The sequence below is a fragment of the Bos indicus genome, chromosome 6 (genome assembly GCF_029378745.1).
Source record: "Bos indicus isolate NIAB-ARS_2022 breed Sahiwal x Tharparkar chromosome 6, NIAB-ARS_B.indTharparkar_mat_pri_1.0, whole genome shotgun sequence".
In the NCBI taxonomy this organism is placed as follows: Eukaryota; Metazoa; Chordata; class Mammalia; order Artiodactyla; family Bovidae; genus Bos; species Bos indicus.
Genome location: NC_091765.1, coordinates 41,093,725 through 41,110,787, shown reverse-complemented (window position 1 = coordinate 41,110,787; position 17,063 = coordinate 41,093,725). Strand labels below are relative to the sequence as shown.

The 17,063-nt window shown below is 39.7% G+C and overlaps 1 protein-coding gene across 4 annotated transcripts in view; it reads left to right on the top strand.

Annotated features, from left to right (window-relative positions):
• KCNIP4 (potassium voltage-gated channel interacting protein 4) overlaps positions 1-17,063 on the top strand; it is a 1,318,263-nt gene that overhangs the window by 1,186,031 nt on the left and 115,169 nt on the right. Inside the window, exon 2 of one of the 4 annotated variants that reach the window (XM_070791223.1) lies at positions 2,646-2,747. The exons of the other annotated variants lie outside the window; for them this stretch is intronic. Within the exon in view, the coding sequence (XP_070647324.1) occupies positions 2,646-2,747 (102 nt within the window). The remainder of the gene's footprint in view (positions 1-2,645; positions 2,748-17,063) is intronic. 4 annotated transcript variants of the gene reach the window in all.

Sequence of the window (17,063 nt, the reverse complement as noted above, 5' to 3'; positions counted from 1 at the left end):
GAAGCATAAAGGTCCCTTCTCCACACCCAGGCCTGAGGGTCTAGGAACCTGTCAAAGAGAGAGTGAGTTTGACAGATATCAGAATTTAAAGGAAAAGGAAGAAACTGAGAAACCAGCAAATACTTCTTAAGAGTCTGCTATGTGCCAGTCTCAGGCATGATTGTAGAGTTTGCCTTGTTGTTGTTCAGTTGCTAAGTCCTGTCTGACTCTTTGTGACTCCACTGAGCTGCAGCACACCAGGCTCCCCTGTCCTTCATTATCTCCAGGAGCTTGCTCAAACTCACGTCCACCGAGTCAGTGATGCCATCCAACCATCTCATCCCCTATCGCCCCCTTCTCCTCTTGCCCTCAATCTTTCCCAGCATCAGGATCTTTTCCAATGAATTGACTCTTCACATCAGGTGGACAAAGTATTCTTGCCTTGAGAAGCTTATGAACAGTATGAAAAATTTGGCTAGATATCAGGAAGTCCAATCTGAAACACAGAAGCTGAGTAAGAGGTAACAATAGTCTGTCTCCTACTGCCGAAGGTTAGTAGAACATTTCCTCTCTAACTCCTTGACAGGAGAGGGTCTCTGCAAGAGGGGGTGATGCCCAGAGCAATGGAGGCAGGGCCGTGAATCAGGGACAACAGAGAAGATAGAGCAGAGGAGGGAGGGGGTTCTCTCTCTGGAAGGCTGCAAACTGACAAGAAATTTTTATCAAGATGAGTGTGTTTGAACAGTTTTGAAGTTTGCAAGAGCAGGTGTTGTTGTTGTTCACTCATGTTTGACTCTTTGTGACCCCATGGACTGCAGCATGCCAGGGTTCCCTGTCCTTCACCAACTCCTGGAGCTTGCTCAAACTCATGTCCATTGAGTCAGTGATGCCATCCAACCATCTCCTCCTTGGTAGAAGTTGGTAATTGTTGAAGGACCCACCTGAATATACACATAGTGGCATGAAAGTTTAAAAGATACCAATGGAAGAAGCAGAATGTCCTGCTTGAAAAGCTAAAGCAAAATTATCATGTCCCAGACAGGTTTACAAGGAGAGTATACTTAGATAGATGTGTCCCTTTAGAAATGTAGTATGAAGAAGCTAGCCAGAGTCTGCAGTGTGTAAATCGGATTGATTTTACAAGTTTAAAAGCTTCTTTAGATGCTAATCTAGGAAATGAAATTGGGTGTTCTCTTGGTATGGAAAGTGACTCTGTTCACTCATTTGTCAGACATTTATTGATCTCTTCCTATGTGCCAGACTCTCAACCAGCACTTGGCATTATCAAGTAAGCAAGATATTTCACACATGTAAGTGTCAAGGGCAGAGGAGGGACCTGGTGTGGGAACAGGAAAGAAGGGTGGCGTGGCCAATGGCTGGTGGTCAGGCAGCAGGGAGGATGCTGAACAGTGCTGTCAGAGTGAGGAAGGGCCAGATTGTGCAGGGATTGGGGTCCATGGTAGAAAGTGGATGTTTTGTTTTTTTTTTTGAAAGACAATGGGAAAGTTTTAGCGGGGTTTTTAAGTAGGGAAATGATCCAATATGATCTATGTCATCTACTGTCATCTCAGCACAAGATCTATCATATCTATCAGGCTTTTTAGCCAATGGTAGGATGAATAGCTCCAAAGGGAAATAGAACAGTAGCCTTGCACTCAGGACTTTCTATAACACCAAGGAGGGAATTACAAAGTAGAAAAGCAACAAGGGGTCCATGTGCCAAGTTCATATTTTAAGGGTGGTCTAACTTTGATTTAAATTGGTCCTTTTGCTTTTGCTTTGTATTCTACACTTTCCAAACTGATTTGGGGCGGTAATCTATATAGTGACGTGAAGATTCAGGCTTCTGGTCACTCAGAATGGGCAAGTTGATGCTAAGCTGGACAGATATGGCTCCTGGCACCAGCAGGTTTTCAAGCACTTGCTAGCTGGCCCATTGGGTCACTACTGATTTTCCTTGAGTCCTCACTAACTACTTGAAGTCACAGATGCTGCTCCATCTACTCCTGGGTTAACATTTTGTGAATACTCCTTGTGTCTTTTAGAATCACTCTGCTTGAATAAGCCCCATCCATTAATGTCCACATTTGAAGGATGTCCCATCTCTGGGCACATCAGCTTATGCTAATGAAGCTGCATATCAAGGACATCAATTTTCTCACTTTCAGGGAAGGCAAAAAGGTACTAACAGGTGATTGCGGTGTGAATGATTTATGCAGAGCACCCACTCCCCTGGAAGCAAAGACGGGAGTGATGAGTGCAGAAAATGTCACGTGGGCCATTAACACTGCTTTGAATGTTGAAATTTCAATCCAGTTCACTCTTTTTATGATATTTGCTATATTCCCAATTTAAGACCTCCAAAAGTCAGCAAATCTTATTTTTGCTACTCAAAAGATTTATTTGCATGATTCTTTGCTCATGGGGTAATCATGATCTAATGCAACATAAAATAAACCTAAAAGGGAAAACCAGGATTTAGTTAGTTTCGTTTTTTTTGTTTTTGTTTTTTTCCTCTGGGATGCCAACCCTCTGCCTGTGATTGCCTGAGCAAATATGGCTGCACCCAGATCCTGCCTGCCATGGCATCTGCTGACACCCAGAGCAGCATGCCCCAGGTTTCTCTCTGCAGCTGGCATTAACAGAACCCATCCCATATCTTCTAGGTTTCCTCTACACTCAGAACAGCACCAAGCGCAGCATTAAAGAGCGGCTCATGAAGCTCTTGCCCTGCTCAGCTGCCAAAACGTCGTCTCCTGCTGTTCAAAGCAAGTTTGTTTGTTCGTTTTTCTCCCTCAAACTCTTTGTTTTGTTTGTTTAGGTCTGAATGTATTGCAGTTCTCTGCTTCTAAAGAGAATTGATCAATATATTATATTCCGCAAAACAAACTCTATTGATGTGCTCCTGTTTACCTAAATACCAAGGGGAACGTCTGTGCAATTACAAACCACTTCCCATTTGGCAGACTGACAGCCCAGTGTTAATGTCGAGAGCTTTGGCTTCAAAACATTTGGAAATTTATGCTTGATCTGAGGTGTAGGGACTCGGCTCAGAGAACTCTTGGGATTCCCATTGCCAAAACTGTTAGTGGAACAGCTGTACATTTTAAATTGCATTGCTTGTCAGTTTTCTGATTCACCATACATGGATTTGTTGTGTCATACTGCAAACATAAAAAAATGTTACTAGGTCTGAAAAGACACTATAAAGTCGAAAATAATTACACAAACGTGACTTTTCTCTGTCCATTCTTTCCCAGTATCATGGAAAAACAAAACCATCTCATACATATACATATACATTTATTAACTTATAGTGGGGTTACATGCTGATAAAACCAGTGGGGTAAGTTGAAAATATTTTAAGTCTAAAATGCATTCAATACACCCAACCTACTGAACATTGTATCTGAGCCTAGCCTACCTCATGTGCTCAGAACACTTGCATTAGTTGGGCAAAATCATCCAACATAAAGCTTATTTTATAATAAAGTGTTGAATATCTCATGTAATTTATTAAATACAGTGCTGAAAGTGAAAAACAAAATGGTTGTCTGGGTGCAGAATAGTAAGCGTATCAATTGATTAGCCTCGTGAGCTCATAGCTGACTGGGGACTATGGGTTTCTACCAGTTGCTGCTCTCCCCCACATCACGAAAAAGGATCTACCAGATGGCCTATTGCCAGCCAGGGAAAAGATCAAAATTCAAAGTATAGCTTCTACTGAATGTATTTCATTTTTGCATCATTGGTGAAGTTTAAAAGTTGTAAGTCAAACCAGTCTTGGGCCATATATATAGATAGATAGATATATGTATGTATACATATATACCTACACATATGCATACACACACAAATAAATGTGTGTGTACATACATACATACATGCATACATATGTGTACGTGAAAGTGAAGTCGGTAAATCATGTCTGACTCTTTGCAACCCTGCGGACTGTAGCCCCCCAGGCTCCTCCGTCCATGGGGTTTTCCAGGCAAGAATACTGGAGTGGGTTGCCATTTCTTTCTCCAGGCAGCCTTCCTGACCCAGGGATCCAACTCAGGTCTCTTGCATTGCAGGCAGACTCTTTGCTGTCTGAGCCACCAGGAATCCCATATGTGTATATACATATACATATAAATATGCATGTCTGATATTTATAGATCAGTCGATAAGGTTGGAAACTCAGGCAAATTTGATGCTGTCTTGAAGCAGAATTCTCTTTTCAAGAAAACTCAGTTTTTGCTTCAAGCCTTTCAACTCATTGGATGGAGACCACTCACATTTCCAGGGCAATTTCTTAACCAGGTCTCCAAAATACCTTCAGAGCAACACTTAGATTAGTGTTTGATTGCATAACTGGGTGTTATTGCTAGACAAGCTGACCATCAGACAACTCTCCATCCTCTTTTTCCTCCAACTTTGTGGCATTCTTAAGGAGTAAAATATAGAGGATATGTAAAGGGATACCTTCTATTTATTTCATAAATATGCCACCAGTTATTTATAATGAATATTTACAAGCATTCTATGTTTACAGTCTTTCATACACAGTTTTTTCAAGCACAAAACAAGTGTTAGAATTAGATAGAGAAGGTGGCGTTCTTTGCCAGTGAGGAAGCAAAACATTAAGAAGCTAGAGGGGATATTCTTGGTGTAGGGCTATAACCCATAACTTCACGTATTCTCTTTTCCCTCACATCATTTTGTAGGAACTAATGAACTCAATTCTTATTGTTCAGTCCCTAAGTCATGTCCGTCTCTTTGCAACCACACTGGCTGAAGCATGCCAGGCTTCCCTGTCCTTCACGATTTCAATGAATAGTGAACTCAGTGAGTGATTTTAAAATGTGAATGCTCTAGAATTCCACTATTTTCAACAACACAAATAAAGAAAATATGGAAATACCTCAAACAACCCAATATGTGCAGTCAAACTTCCCAGAGTAGAATAGTAATTTATTTCAGCGGCACTGACCCAAGTTAATATGTCATAATAAAAAAATTTGATTAATTCATTTATTCACTCAATATATATTTATTATATGTCAGTTCCTGTGCTGTGAGATAGAGCAGTAAATAAAACAACCTTTAAAAAACATTTTCCTACTACAATCTTCTGTGGGGAAAGTAAGCAGGATGAAATTATTTTTATTAATAATAATCCTATGTACAAAAACTATATAGCTAAGATACATTGCTTTGATTTGTTTCCTTCATTGTGTGTACACACACACCATCTCACAAACAAAACATAATCTGCCATCAGCACCCTGGAAGGCCACAATTCAGAATGATGACAAAACCTCAATTCTACATGATATTGAAGCCGTGGACATTTTTATTGCTACTATTTGTCAGTGAATGTTGGTTATTAGAGCCATTGCTTTGCCTCTTGGAAGCTTAAATAAAAATTGCCAATTTATCAGATATTTACCAAAAACATAGTCATCTGTACAAAGTAGACAAATAAAATGAAACTTTCCAATGGGTCTCTCTATTCACTTGAAGTGAAGTGAAGTGAAAGTCGCTCAGTCGTGTCCGACTCTATGTAACCCTATGGACTACACAGTCCATGGAATTCTCTAGGCCAAAATACTGGAGTGGGGAGCCTATCCCTTCTCCAGGGAATCTTCCCGACCCAGGAATCGAACCAGGGTCTCCTGCATTGCAGGCAGATTTTTTAGGAAAGAACACAATCACCCTGTCCTGCTAACACTCTTCCTGAACCAGTATTGCAGAAAGCCACATTCCTAAAGAAGTGACCGCAGAGGATGCAGTGCAATTTTCAACTAAGTGTGAGAAAAAGGACATTTGTTAAAAAGAAAAAAAAAAAAAAAAAGGCATTAAAAAAAATCAGCAGCCTGACTTAAAAGCTGATATTTTTATAAAAATGAGATGTCATAAAACTGACTTTTATTGAACCCATATGAGATATGGCCTATGATTTGTTGATCCACAAAGATCTGCAGATTTTAAACTCCCTCCCTCACCAGGCACCACCTTCCCTGTTAGCCACGAAGAAAAGAAAATCCCAGCATGTCGAAGTAGATGACTTGAAAAGGAGACCACATTCATTTCGTTGCTATATTAGAAAAATTTTACTCATATGATTATTAGACCCCTAACCATGATCTGGGCCCTAAGCAGTTGGGCAGGACTGAAAAGATGACATGAAAACATGAGGCAGGAGGCAGGTGCTTGTGGACAAGCACCAGAGTGACAGAGGACCCAAACCTCAGGCCACCAGGAGGAAAATCAAGGGCACCAAACATCTCCAAGGGGGGTCACAGAGAGCCCCTTGATGAAGTCTGACTTGACTGAGAGAGTTCCGGGCTTGAATCACCTGCACAGAGGCTGCAGAAATATTCTCCACCAGATCCCATGCAGCTTCAAAGCTAGAGAGCTGAAAATTACTTTAATAAGAGGCCAATCAATATTGTGGACTTCCCTGATAGCTCAGGTGGTAAGAATCTGCCTGCAATGCAGGAGACCCCAGTTTGATTCCTGGGTCGGGAAGATCCTCTAGAGAAGGGATAGGCTACCCACTCCAGTATTCTTGGGCTTCTCTTATGGCTCAGCTGGTAAAGAATCCACCTGCAATGCGGGAGACCTGGGCCCGATCCCTGGGTTGGGAAGATCCCCTGGAGAAGGGAAAGGCTACCCACCCGAGTATTCTGGACTGCAGAATTTCATGGATGGTATAATCCATGGGATCACAAAGAGTCGGATACAACTGAGCGACTTTCACTTTCACTTTTCAGTCAACATTGTCACTCAGTCATGTCTGGCTCTTTGCAACCCCATGGACTGTAGCCTGCCAGGCTCCTTCGTCCGTGGGATTTTCCAGGTAAGAATACTGGAGTGTTGCCATTACCTCCTCCAGGGTATCTTCAGGACCTAGGGATCGAACTCACATCTCCTACACTGGCAGGAGGATTCTCTACCACTGAGCCACCAGGGAAGAGGCCAATACTCATTCTAAATTTCATTTTATGTTCTCAGGAAGGCAGAAAAGAAAGAGTTTTCATTCCTTTGGCAGGAATGTGAGATTTATCAGTATTATGCAAATTAAAATAAGAAAAAAAAATGTTTTCTGTAGGAAAAGAAACAAGCTTCTGCTGAGTTACGGAGCACTTAGATCCCCCAAACCAGAGAACCCAAGAGTTTGCAGGGAGCCTTGCCTCATCCAGCTCCCTGACAGACTCCCTCTGTCATTACCAGGGAGCAGCTTCTTCAAGGAAATACCTCTTTGGTATTTCCTGCTTTTTCAGGGAAGCAGGTGGCTGCAGAGCAGTCTTCCTCACGCTGAGCCCAAAGGCAGCCTTCCTTTAACTTCCAACAGTATGGATCCTGGTTCTGCCCTTGACAGTAATCTGCGTGTCTACTCCTTCTTCCTTCTCCTCCTCCTCCTCCTCTTTCTCCTTTGGAGTTGACAGGGTGAGTGTTTTATTTATAAAAGTCACTCATGTTCATGGCAGCCATCTGGAAAGTACAACACACAACACGTGACATATTCACACTACACAACACACAGTCCTACTATGCTCCTTTACCTTGAAGTGCGTGCTCAGTTGCTGAGTCATGTCTGACTCTGTGACCCCATGCACTGTAGCCTGCCATGTTCCTCTGTCCCTGGAATTTTCCAGGCAAGAATACCGGAGTGGGTTACCATTTCCTCCTCCACTACCTTGAAGTAACAACAAATAATAAGTGACATCTTTTTTCATAGAGGTGCATTCATTAATAATTGCAACCATGCCAAATATTTATCCTTTTCTTACATCAAATACTTTCATATGTACTAATCTTATTATTAAAATGTAAATATCATTTTAATGGCAATCATAATATTACATTATATAGTTACAGTATGTTGTATTTGACTGCATTCCCTGGCTTTTGAATATTTAGATTTTCCCCCTTTGCTCTTTTTTACTTATAATATAAATAGCACTGAGATAAATATCTCTGTGTATATATCTACACATTTAAATTATTTTCTACAAATTTAGATTATTTTGTCCCAGATTTGAAATTACTGGATAAAAGAATTAAATTATGTGAATGCAAGCTTCCTCATGTATATTAGAAAATCATTTTTTGAGTTAGTCTTTCAAATATTTAAACACATTACATATTACCTCTGGAGTGTTTTTTAACATAGGCTAAATATCCTCAATATTTGGAAACTGTATGTATTTTATAGGCATTTATTAAATGCAGAGTTGAAATATTAGTTCTGCTGCTTGTGCCTCAAATGACAGCATTAAAAAAAGTAGCACATGACAAAGGTCTTCTGCATAAAAAACAATAGACATTATTACATTTTTTTTGCAAAACAAATGTATTACTCATTTTTAACAAAAGGTAAAATTAGTAAGTCCCAATCTTGTTAAGCACACATCTTGAATTTGATGTTTGAGAAGACTGTCAGACAAAAATCAGTCCAAGTCCCTTGGAAAGGTGTTGGGGAATAACAAATAAGGCTTCAAGAAGGAGGTGACAGAAGAATATAGTGGCCTCCCGTGAGGCCGCCTGACTGGCTGATCAAAGTGATAGATGTGATCTACTGAGAGTTAATTTAGGAGTTAGAATGTCTTCTCTCTGACTCTAATAACTTTCAAATCAAAGTGAGAAATGAATAAGAACTGTGGCTGATGACACCTGGACCATGAGTTAAGGATTAGCTGTCCCCTAAGCTGGCCAGTTGCCCACTGCTCTTTGAACACTCAGGCCAGGATGTAGATCAAACCACCCGCCAAATGTACTGGTATGATCACCATCATTTATTCATTGGTATCTCTAGCTACCAGGTTCCTGAAGTTAGAATGATTGGCCCCTTTCTGTTCCCCGCCCCCATCTAATTGGCCACTAAACTCTGGTCAATTTCTCTCTGAAATATCTTTTAAATTAACTTCTTTCTATTTCTTGTGCTAGGGCTATCAAGCAGCATTATTAACAACAGCCAAAACATGGAACCAACCTAAGTGTTCATCAACAGATGAATGAATAAAGAAAATGTGGTGCATACACACACACACACACACACACACACAGGAATATTACTCAGCCATTGAAAAAGAATGAAATTTTGCCATTTGCAACAACAAGTGTGGACCTGGAGAACATTATATTTAGTGAAATAATTCAGTCAGTCTTTCTGTCTGAATGAAAAATACTCTTTTTTCATTTATATGTGAAATCTAAAAATTAAAACAAATGAACAAACAGAAACAAATACAACAAAATAGAAGAAGACTCATAGATATAGAGAGAAACTAGTGGTGAGAGGGGTATGGAGAGGGGATGATGGGAAAAGAACCAAAGATACAAACTCTAGATTTAAAATAAATCATAGTAAAAGATGTAATGTAGAACACAAGGAATATAGCCAATATTTTGTAATAACATATGAAATACAATCTACAAAAGTATCAAATCACTCTGTTGTAGCCCTAAAACCAGTATAATATTGTAACAACTATACTTGCATTAAAAATAAAAAGAAATCCCTAGCTACTATACTCTATGTTAGCACAAATACTTTTTCTTTGAAAAATAAATGCTGTGAAGTCTGTAGTTATCTTTTCCTTAGATAATTCCAAATCATTCACATTCTGTCTCTATGCCCCAGTTAATTTTTCCTAAAGTAATCACTTCCCTATTTATTTGAAAGACATTATGGTGACAAAAAGCTTACTAGATAATAGTTAGGAATTAATATAAAAGATAAAATATTGAGCACTTGATTATATGTGTTTATATGCGTGTTTTCATTTAAATTTACTTCATAATAACATCTACCCAATAAAATCTCAGTGCCCTTATTCAATCAAAATAATTGATTCACTAAATTAAACTTCATCCAGGAGTTTTTATTGTGGATTTGAGCAAGAGGGCAAATATAACAGGGCTATTTTGAGGCCAGACTACTCATAACCAACAAGCCACCATCAGCATTTACCTTGGGTAATTGCAAAACATAATTTCCTAACTTAACTTCAGTTTCCTAGTATCAAATACAACACAACATTTCAGTGTATTTGTTATTCCTGGTAGCATATTGGTCATGAAAAGTTTTAGATACCTTTTTTTGGCAGAAAAACCATCAGCAGTTGGCTGTTGGAGAATTTGTTTTCAAAAGTGACTTGAACTGCCAGCATACTGCCAATTAAAAATACAACAGTAACCTCCAGGAAATTGAAAAAAAAAATTTAACCTTCTGACAATTAATCTCATGGTAACTCCTGGTGACTTAGCTAAAAGCTCTGGCTGGGCATGTACTCAGGAAAATCTTTGGAAGAACAGAAGCATAACCCATGAAGTTTTGTAAACTTAATTTTCAAGTGGAAAACACAGTCCTTCAATTTCATCATATATACGAATTCCAAAAATGCTAAATTCTCAGATGTTGTTTTTATTTATTTAACAAGCATCTAGGGCTTACTCTGTGGTTGGTGCAGGTCTAAGAATTTTGCACAGTTTAACTCGTCATATCCTAAAAATAATCCTGAAAGATGGACACTCTTTACTATTTCAGTTTTATAGACTACAAAACCAAGGGATGAGAGCTTAATTAAATCACCCAAATCATCCTAGTAAGTGTGGGGGAAGAGTGAGAGGTTGACTCCAGAAATGGGGCTCTGTAACCTTTGCACTTTGCCAGCTCTCTAGTTGTGTCCTTGTTTTTGTTCAGTTTTACAAAAAAAAAAATAGAGAGAGAGTCTTTTTTCACTTATCTAGGACACCCTTGTTTAGTCCATATTGTCCAGAAAGATGTGGTAGCCCCTCAAATGAGTTGTTCCCTCTCTGAACGACAATCTCATCAACAAATGAGAAGCACAGGTTGTGTCTCAAGTCTCCTTCCAGAGCTATGGGAGTCAGTGATTCTTTTCTGTCTTGACAAATGGTGGATGTTCAAAACTAGCACAGAAATTTCTTCTTTCAGGACACTTCATTGCCCATGAGAAATAGGAAGTGGGAAAAGTTAGAAACTTCACTTACTAAGAATTAAGATTAATTGGCACCATCATTTAGGGGTTTTCCAGGTGGCTCAGTGGTAAAGAATTCACCTGCCAAGCAGGAGACACAAGAGACACAGGTTCGATCCCTGGGTCAGAAAAATACCCTAAAGAAGGATATGGCAACCGACTCCAGCATTCTTGCATGGAAAATCCCATGGACAGAGGAGCCTGGTGGGCCAGAGTCCATTGGGTTGCAAAGAGTTGGAGACAACTTAGCAACTGAACACATGCACACACACACATTATTTACTTACTGTAAACAATGTGTTTTACTGATTAGAATGTGTCCTTTCTCTTTGCATGGCCTTTTTACAGGTCTTAGAATTCTTCCTCTTGGGTGTCTTATTTCACCCTCACAGAACTCCTGGGAGAATGACAGATTCTAGGGGTTAAAGTCTCCATTGAACAAACTAAAAAATGGGGAGATTAAGTGGCTTATCTAAAATTACATAGGTATTTAGCGACACATAGGAAGATACACATTCCTTTTTCTGGTCCGTCTTTTATCAACTTGAAGTCTTCACTAAATTGTGAATGAGTCTTGATACAGGAGAGCTAGAGGCAGAATTCTCAGGGCAACTATTTCCTGTTAGCAGGTTTAGATTTCCCTTAGATGTGGCAGACATTCATGGAGCACTAACTGTTTGAACCGTAATAGTGCCAGGAACAGGGGAACACTGAAAGCTGACACTATAAAGCAATAAATAAACATGTATAAAAATCACCCGGATACTGTGAACACGAGTAAAATGCTGTGAGAAGCAATACTAGGGAGTGCTTTAGAGTCAAGAAGTTAAGAATGATAACTTTGGGACCACCTGATTTGGTTAAAATCCTGGTTCAGTGACTGACTAGCTATACAAACCTTAGGTAAGTTGCTTACCCTTTCTGAGTTTTATACTCCCATCTTCAAGGTGGAGGTAATATAGTGAGTATTACACACTTGATCAAAAGATGAAATGAGCATGTGAAGTTTTGACAATAGTGACTGACTACTCATGTGCTGGCTGCAAATACTCTTATTCTGTCACTGCTCGTGATGTGGCTTCCTTCAGCCCCAGAGGTGAGCCTGAATATCCCCCAGGTGCTTTTCACAAAGAGGTGATATTTTAGTAGCGCTCTTTGGAGAAGAGCTATTTCATTGGAGGGAGAAAAAGCAGGAGGAATATTGTAGCACTTGAAAAGACCAAGGGTAAGATAGAGGAATGAGACCTAGGGAAAAGAAGCAGCTGGAAAAGGTGAGCTGGGACCAGAGCTTGAAGGTCCGTACAGCCAACACCAGGCTGGATTTTACTCTGCAGTAAAGGGAGGAAATGGAGAGAGCCGATCAAGGTTTTTATTTATTTTTTGTTGTTGTTTTAGCTTTGTTGAGTTATAGTTGAACATATAAAGTTGCAAGACGTTTAAAGCGTACATCATGGTAATTTGATATTTGTAAACTTTGTAAAAGGATTCCCCCCTCCCATTTAATTAATCAGCACATCCGTCCCCTAACCCAGGTATCTTCTGTTTGGTGAGACTGTTTAAGGTCTACTTTTTCATAAAATTTCAATTATATAATGTGGTGTTATCACCTATAATCACCATGTTTTACACGAGCTCCTCAGACTTCATTCACCTTATAGTGGAACGTTTGTACCCTTTAAACAACCTCTCCCTATTTCTCCCACCCTCTAGACCCTGGAAACCACCGTTCTCCTCTCCGTTTCTATGTTTGACTCTTTCCAATATTCCCATGTATAAGTGGTACTACATAATATTTGTCTTTCTCTTCCTGGCTTATTTCACTTAGTATAATGCCCTCGAAGTCCACCTATATTGCCACAAATGGCAGGGTTTCCTTTTTTCTCATGGATCAAGAATATTTCCTTGAATATATATACTATATCTTCTTTTTTATTATTTTTACTTTTTAATCTTAAATGCATTTATTTTTAATTGGACATAATTGCTTTACAATATTATGTTGGTTTCTGCCATACATCAGCATGAATCAGCCATAGGTATACATATGTTCCCTCCTTCTTGAACCCCCCTCCCAGTGCCCTCCCCCCGTCTCAGCCCTCTACATTGTCGCAGAGTACTGGATTTAAGCTCCCTGTGTCATACAACAAATTCCCATTGTCTTTCTCCATATGGTAATGTACGTGTTTAATGCTACTCTCCCAATTTGTCCCATCCTCTCCTTCCCCCACTGTGTCCACAAGTCCTGTCACTATTGCTGTGTTTCCATTGCTACCCTGCATATAGGTTCATCAGTATCATCTTTCTAGATTTCATATGTTAGGTACTTAGAATAGAAAACAGGAGTCCAAATTGGCAGTGGCTAAAAGACAAGGCAATGGCACCCGACTCCAGTACTCTTGCCTGGAAAATCCCATGGATGGAGGAGCCTGGTAGGCTGCAGTCCATGGGCCCGAGAAGAGTCAGACGCAACTGAGCGACTTCACTTTCACTTTTTACTTTCATGCACTGGAGAAGGAAATGGCAACCCACTCCAGTGTTATTGCCTGGAGAATCCCAGGGTGGGGAGCCTGGTGGGCTGCCATCTATGGGGTTGCACAGAGTCAGACACGACTGAAGCGACTTAGCAGCAGCAGCAGCAGCAGCAAAAGACAAGGAAGGGAAAAGCCCGTGAAAATAGAACAAAAGAAGGTCTGAGGACCAGGAGTGAGGACTTCAGGTAGAACAAACAACACTCCTGGCTAAACCAATTTACATAGAGCAGGCCCAGGGGGAGGAAAAAAACATGTAAAAAGAGGAGCCAAAGGTCTGTCTGTCTCTCTCTCTCTCTCTCCCAAGCATTGGGGCACTCTTCTCTTTGCGTCTTTGTGTGGACATGTCCTCACGCCTCGAAGATGGATTTTCCTGCTATTATCTAAATAAAATAGAGCTGTAACACGGAGCTGTAACACTGATTTGTCTAAGAGCGATAACACGGTCCATTCGAGACCTGAGAGCTATAACACGGTCTGTCTAAGACCCGAGAGCTGTGACACGCCAAGGGCTTTAATGTCCGTCACTCCAAATCTTTGTTGTGATGAGACAAAACCGAGGAGCATACACTCGCCTGACACATTTATATGTGTTAATTTGTAATATTTGTTTTCCTCTTTCTGACTTACTTCACTTCTTTATCCATTGATGGACACTTCAGTTGTTTCCATGTCTTAGTTATGCTGCATTGAACCTGGGAGACCCTAGTTTCATTTCTTTTGGGTACACACCCAGGAGTGGGATTGCTAGATCAAGATAGGGTATGACTCTTTGTCTTGATGAGGTTTTGAGATGGCTAAAGTCAGCCAATAGTCAAAGGAGCTGGACACAAGTTCAACTTCAGAAGGGTTGATGGTGAACTTGAAGTTAAAAAGTAGCAAAGGAGCAAAGCAACATTTGAAGACAAGACACAGATAAGGTCTCAAAACTGTCAGCAAGAGCTAACTGGGTATTAGTTTCTGAATCAAGGAGCCAACCAAACACTGGAGTGAGAAAAGGACAAAAATAAATCAGAAGACAGGTAAATTGTTGAGGGAGATTAAAAAAAAAAAAACTGGAAGATCAGCTAGGAAACTGCTTAAAAACTTATGCAAGAAGCAATATAAACAGCTAATTCTTACTGGGCACAACAGTATTCTAAGCCTAAACAAGTATTGTAAACACGTCCTACAAACCTATAAGGAAAGCACAATTAAAATTCCCACTTAGATGGGAGAACTGAACAAAAAAATTAAATCACTAAACCAAGATCTCACAATCACCAAGTTTCAAAACAAGGATTTGACCTTGGACAGGGTGAATGCCAAAGCTTAGAATCCCCACCACTAGACCTCCAGGGGAGGAAAAAGGCTTCCACCAGAAGCAACAGTGGTGGGAGGGAAGGGATGGGTTTGAAGGTGTAGCTGGAAACATTAGGAAACAATTGGTGGTATTAAGTGAAAAACAGCAAAGGGACAAAACGCTTCTGCCAAATGAATAATGGTGGCAGTAAGCAAGATAAGAAACAGAGAAGGTCAGGAAAGCAGGTTAAGAAAAGATGATGATACTTTTATTTCAGACACACTGGCTTAAAGTGTCTGAAGAACACAAACCATTATTGAATAAAACCTTTATTGTTGGTTGATGTATTTTTTTCAAATTACCTATATGATGAAATCTTTTACTTTCTACTTGATCTCTCCATGATTTTCCTTGCTGTTAATCTGTTCCAAAAGGGGTAGAGTGATGATTACTTACAAGAAGCTACAGAGAAGTTTAGATAAACAAAAGTCTTCTCTGTTTGTTTCTCTTTTTGTAATTAATGACTTCATGATTGGTCACTTGTGCAGTTTCTATTAGGAGTCATAATACCTATTTTCCATTTGCACTGACCTAGAAGTAATACTTGGGCTGAACACGAGTCCAGTCTGGCTTCTGCTGGTTCCCTTTAGATACTAAAATGGGAGGCTAACACCTCAAGCAGACTCAGTTTTCCACTCCACCAGGTCTATAAAATATAGAGCATTGCTGTGTTATCTGTTTAGATTACAAGGTTAAAGTTTAACTTTTCTAGTTTCAAATTGCTTTCTTGCTAGGGGATATAGAGCAGCAAGTGTGATGACCATCCTTGCTTGTAAGCTTTCAGGGGAAAAAAAAAAAGAATAACAGAAAAACAAGTTCTGGAGATGTGCTAACAGGGAAAATCTTATTCACCTTTTTGCAAAACACTCTCTTTTGAGACTTTGGGTAGAAAAACAATTCGAAGTAACTTGTACTGTTCTCTGAATCTGCTTGGTGGTAGATAGTCATTCTCCAGTGAGTGTTCCTGGAGGTAATAAAAATAAATTAAATAAAAATTTAATTTATTTCAATGACACTGTAAAACTAGTTAATGTTTTACATAAGCAGATTGTTAGAGGAATCAATGGCAAAATCATCATCATAATAGCAAAAAGCATGAATGCGGATTTTTATCATGCATCATACGTTGTGCAAAATCTGTAAATTATTCCAGTTAATCTTCAAAGTTTTTGTTAAAGTGCTATTGTTATCTCCATTTCACAGATGAGAAGACTGAGGATTTGAGATCTTAAGTGACTCGCCCCAAATTCTATAGTTACTAAGCAGCTGAACTAAAACTCAAACCCAGGTCATTTAGTCATTTTGACAAACCTTTATAAATACCTATCACATGGTAGGCATTATTGTAGGTGCTGAGGGTGCAACCATGAATAAGCCAAATATAGAGCCTATCCATCAGGAATTTACACTCTAGTGGGAAAGATGAAACAGAGCCTGTGCAACAAGACCCCATGCATTGTTGCTCCATAGCTTTCTTCCCTGGTTCTCGGAGGTCACATCCAACTCTTTTCCCACTTGGTGATGCAATGGGAGATTCTGTGATTTTTGCCACAATTGCTACATCTCAGTTCCCTTAAGATGAGTTTAAGCACCTTCAGTTAAGAGTCATGATTACATCCAAGCTGTCTTTGGCTGCTGAGGAAAAATAGACTCAAAGAGAGACACCTCTTTACCATGAATAAATGCTTTAAAACATGGAAAATATGTGAAGACCATTGGGGAAACTGGGTCTGTGTTCTGTGAATGTTACACTTACATGTAACATACATACAACTCAATTACTTTATTCTTTGATGAACATGAGTGGGAAGCTCTAAGAGATGCTCCCAGGAGGGACTACCACCCCCTCCATCAAAAGTAATTCTTAAAAACTGGGATCATTTCGGGGCTAGTCTTGTCCTGGGCTTGCCTACTCTCTTGACATTCTAATTCCTTTGTGATTAAAAGAAAGACATACTCTTCTCTATCAGCATTCATTTCCTTAATGATCTCATTGAACTTATGGTCTTAAATATGACTTGCATGGTGATGACTCTGATATATACATCTTCAGCTCAGAGTTTGTTTCTCACCCCCAGACATATATATCCATCTGCTCAGTTGACAGTTCTGTTCCAATGTCCTGTTTGTGACTCACTAGAGATTAAGGTCCATGGAAACAAGGATTTTTGTCTTTTTTATTCATTCAAGTTTCCACAAGACCTTGAACAGTTCTTGGCTTAA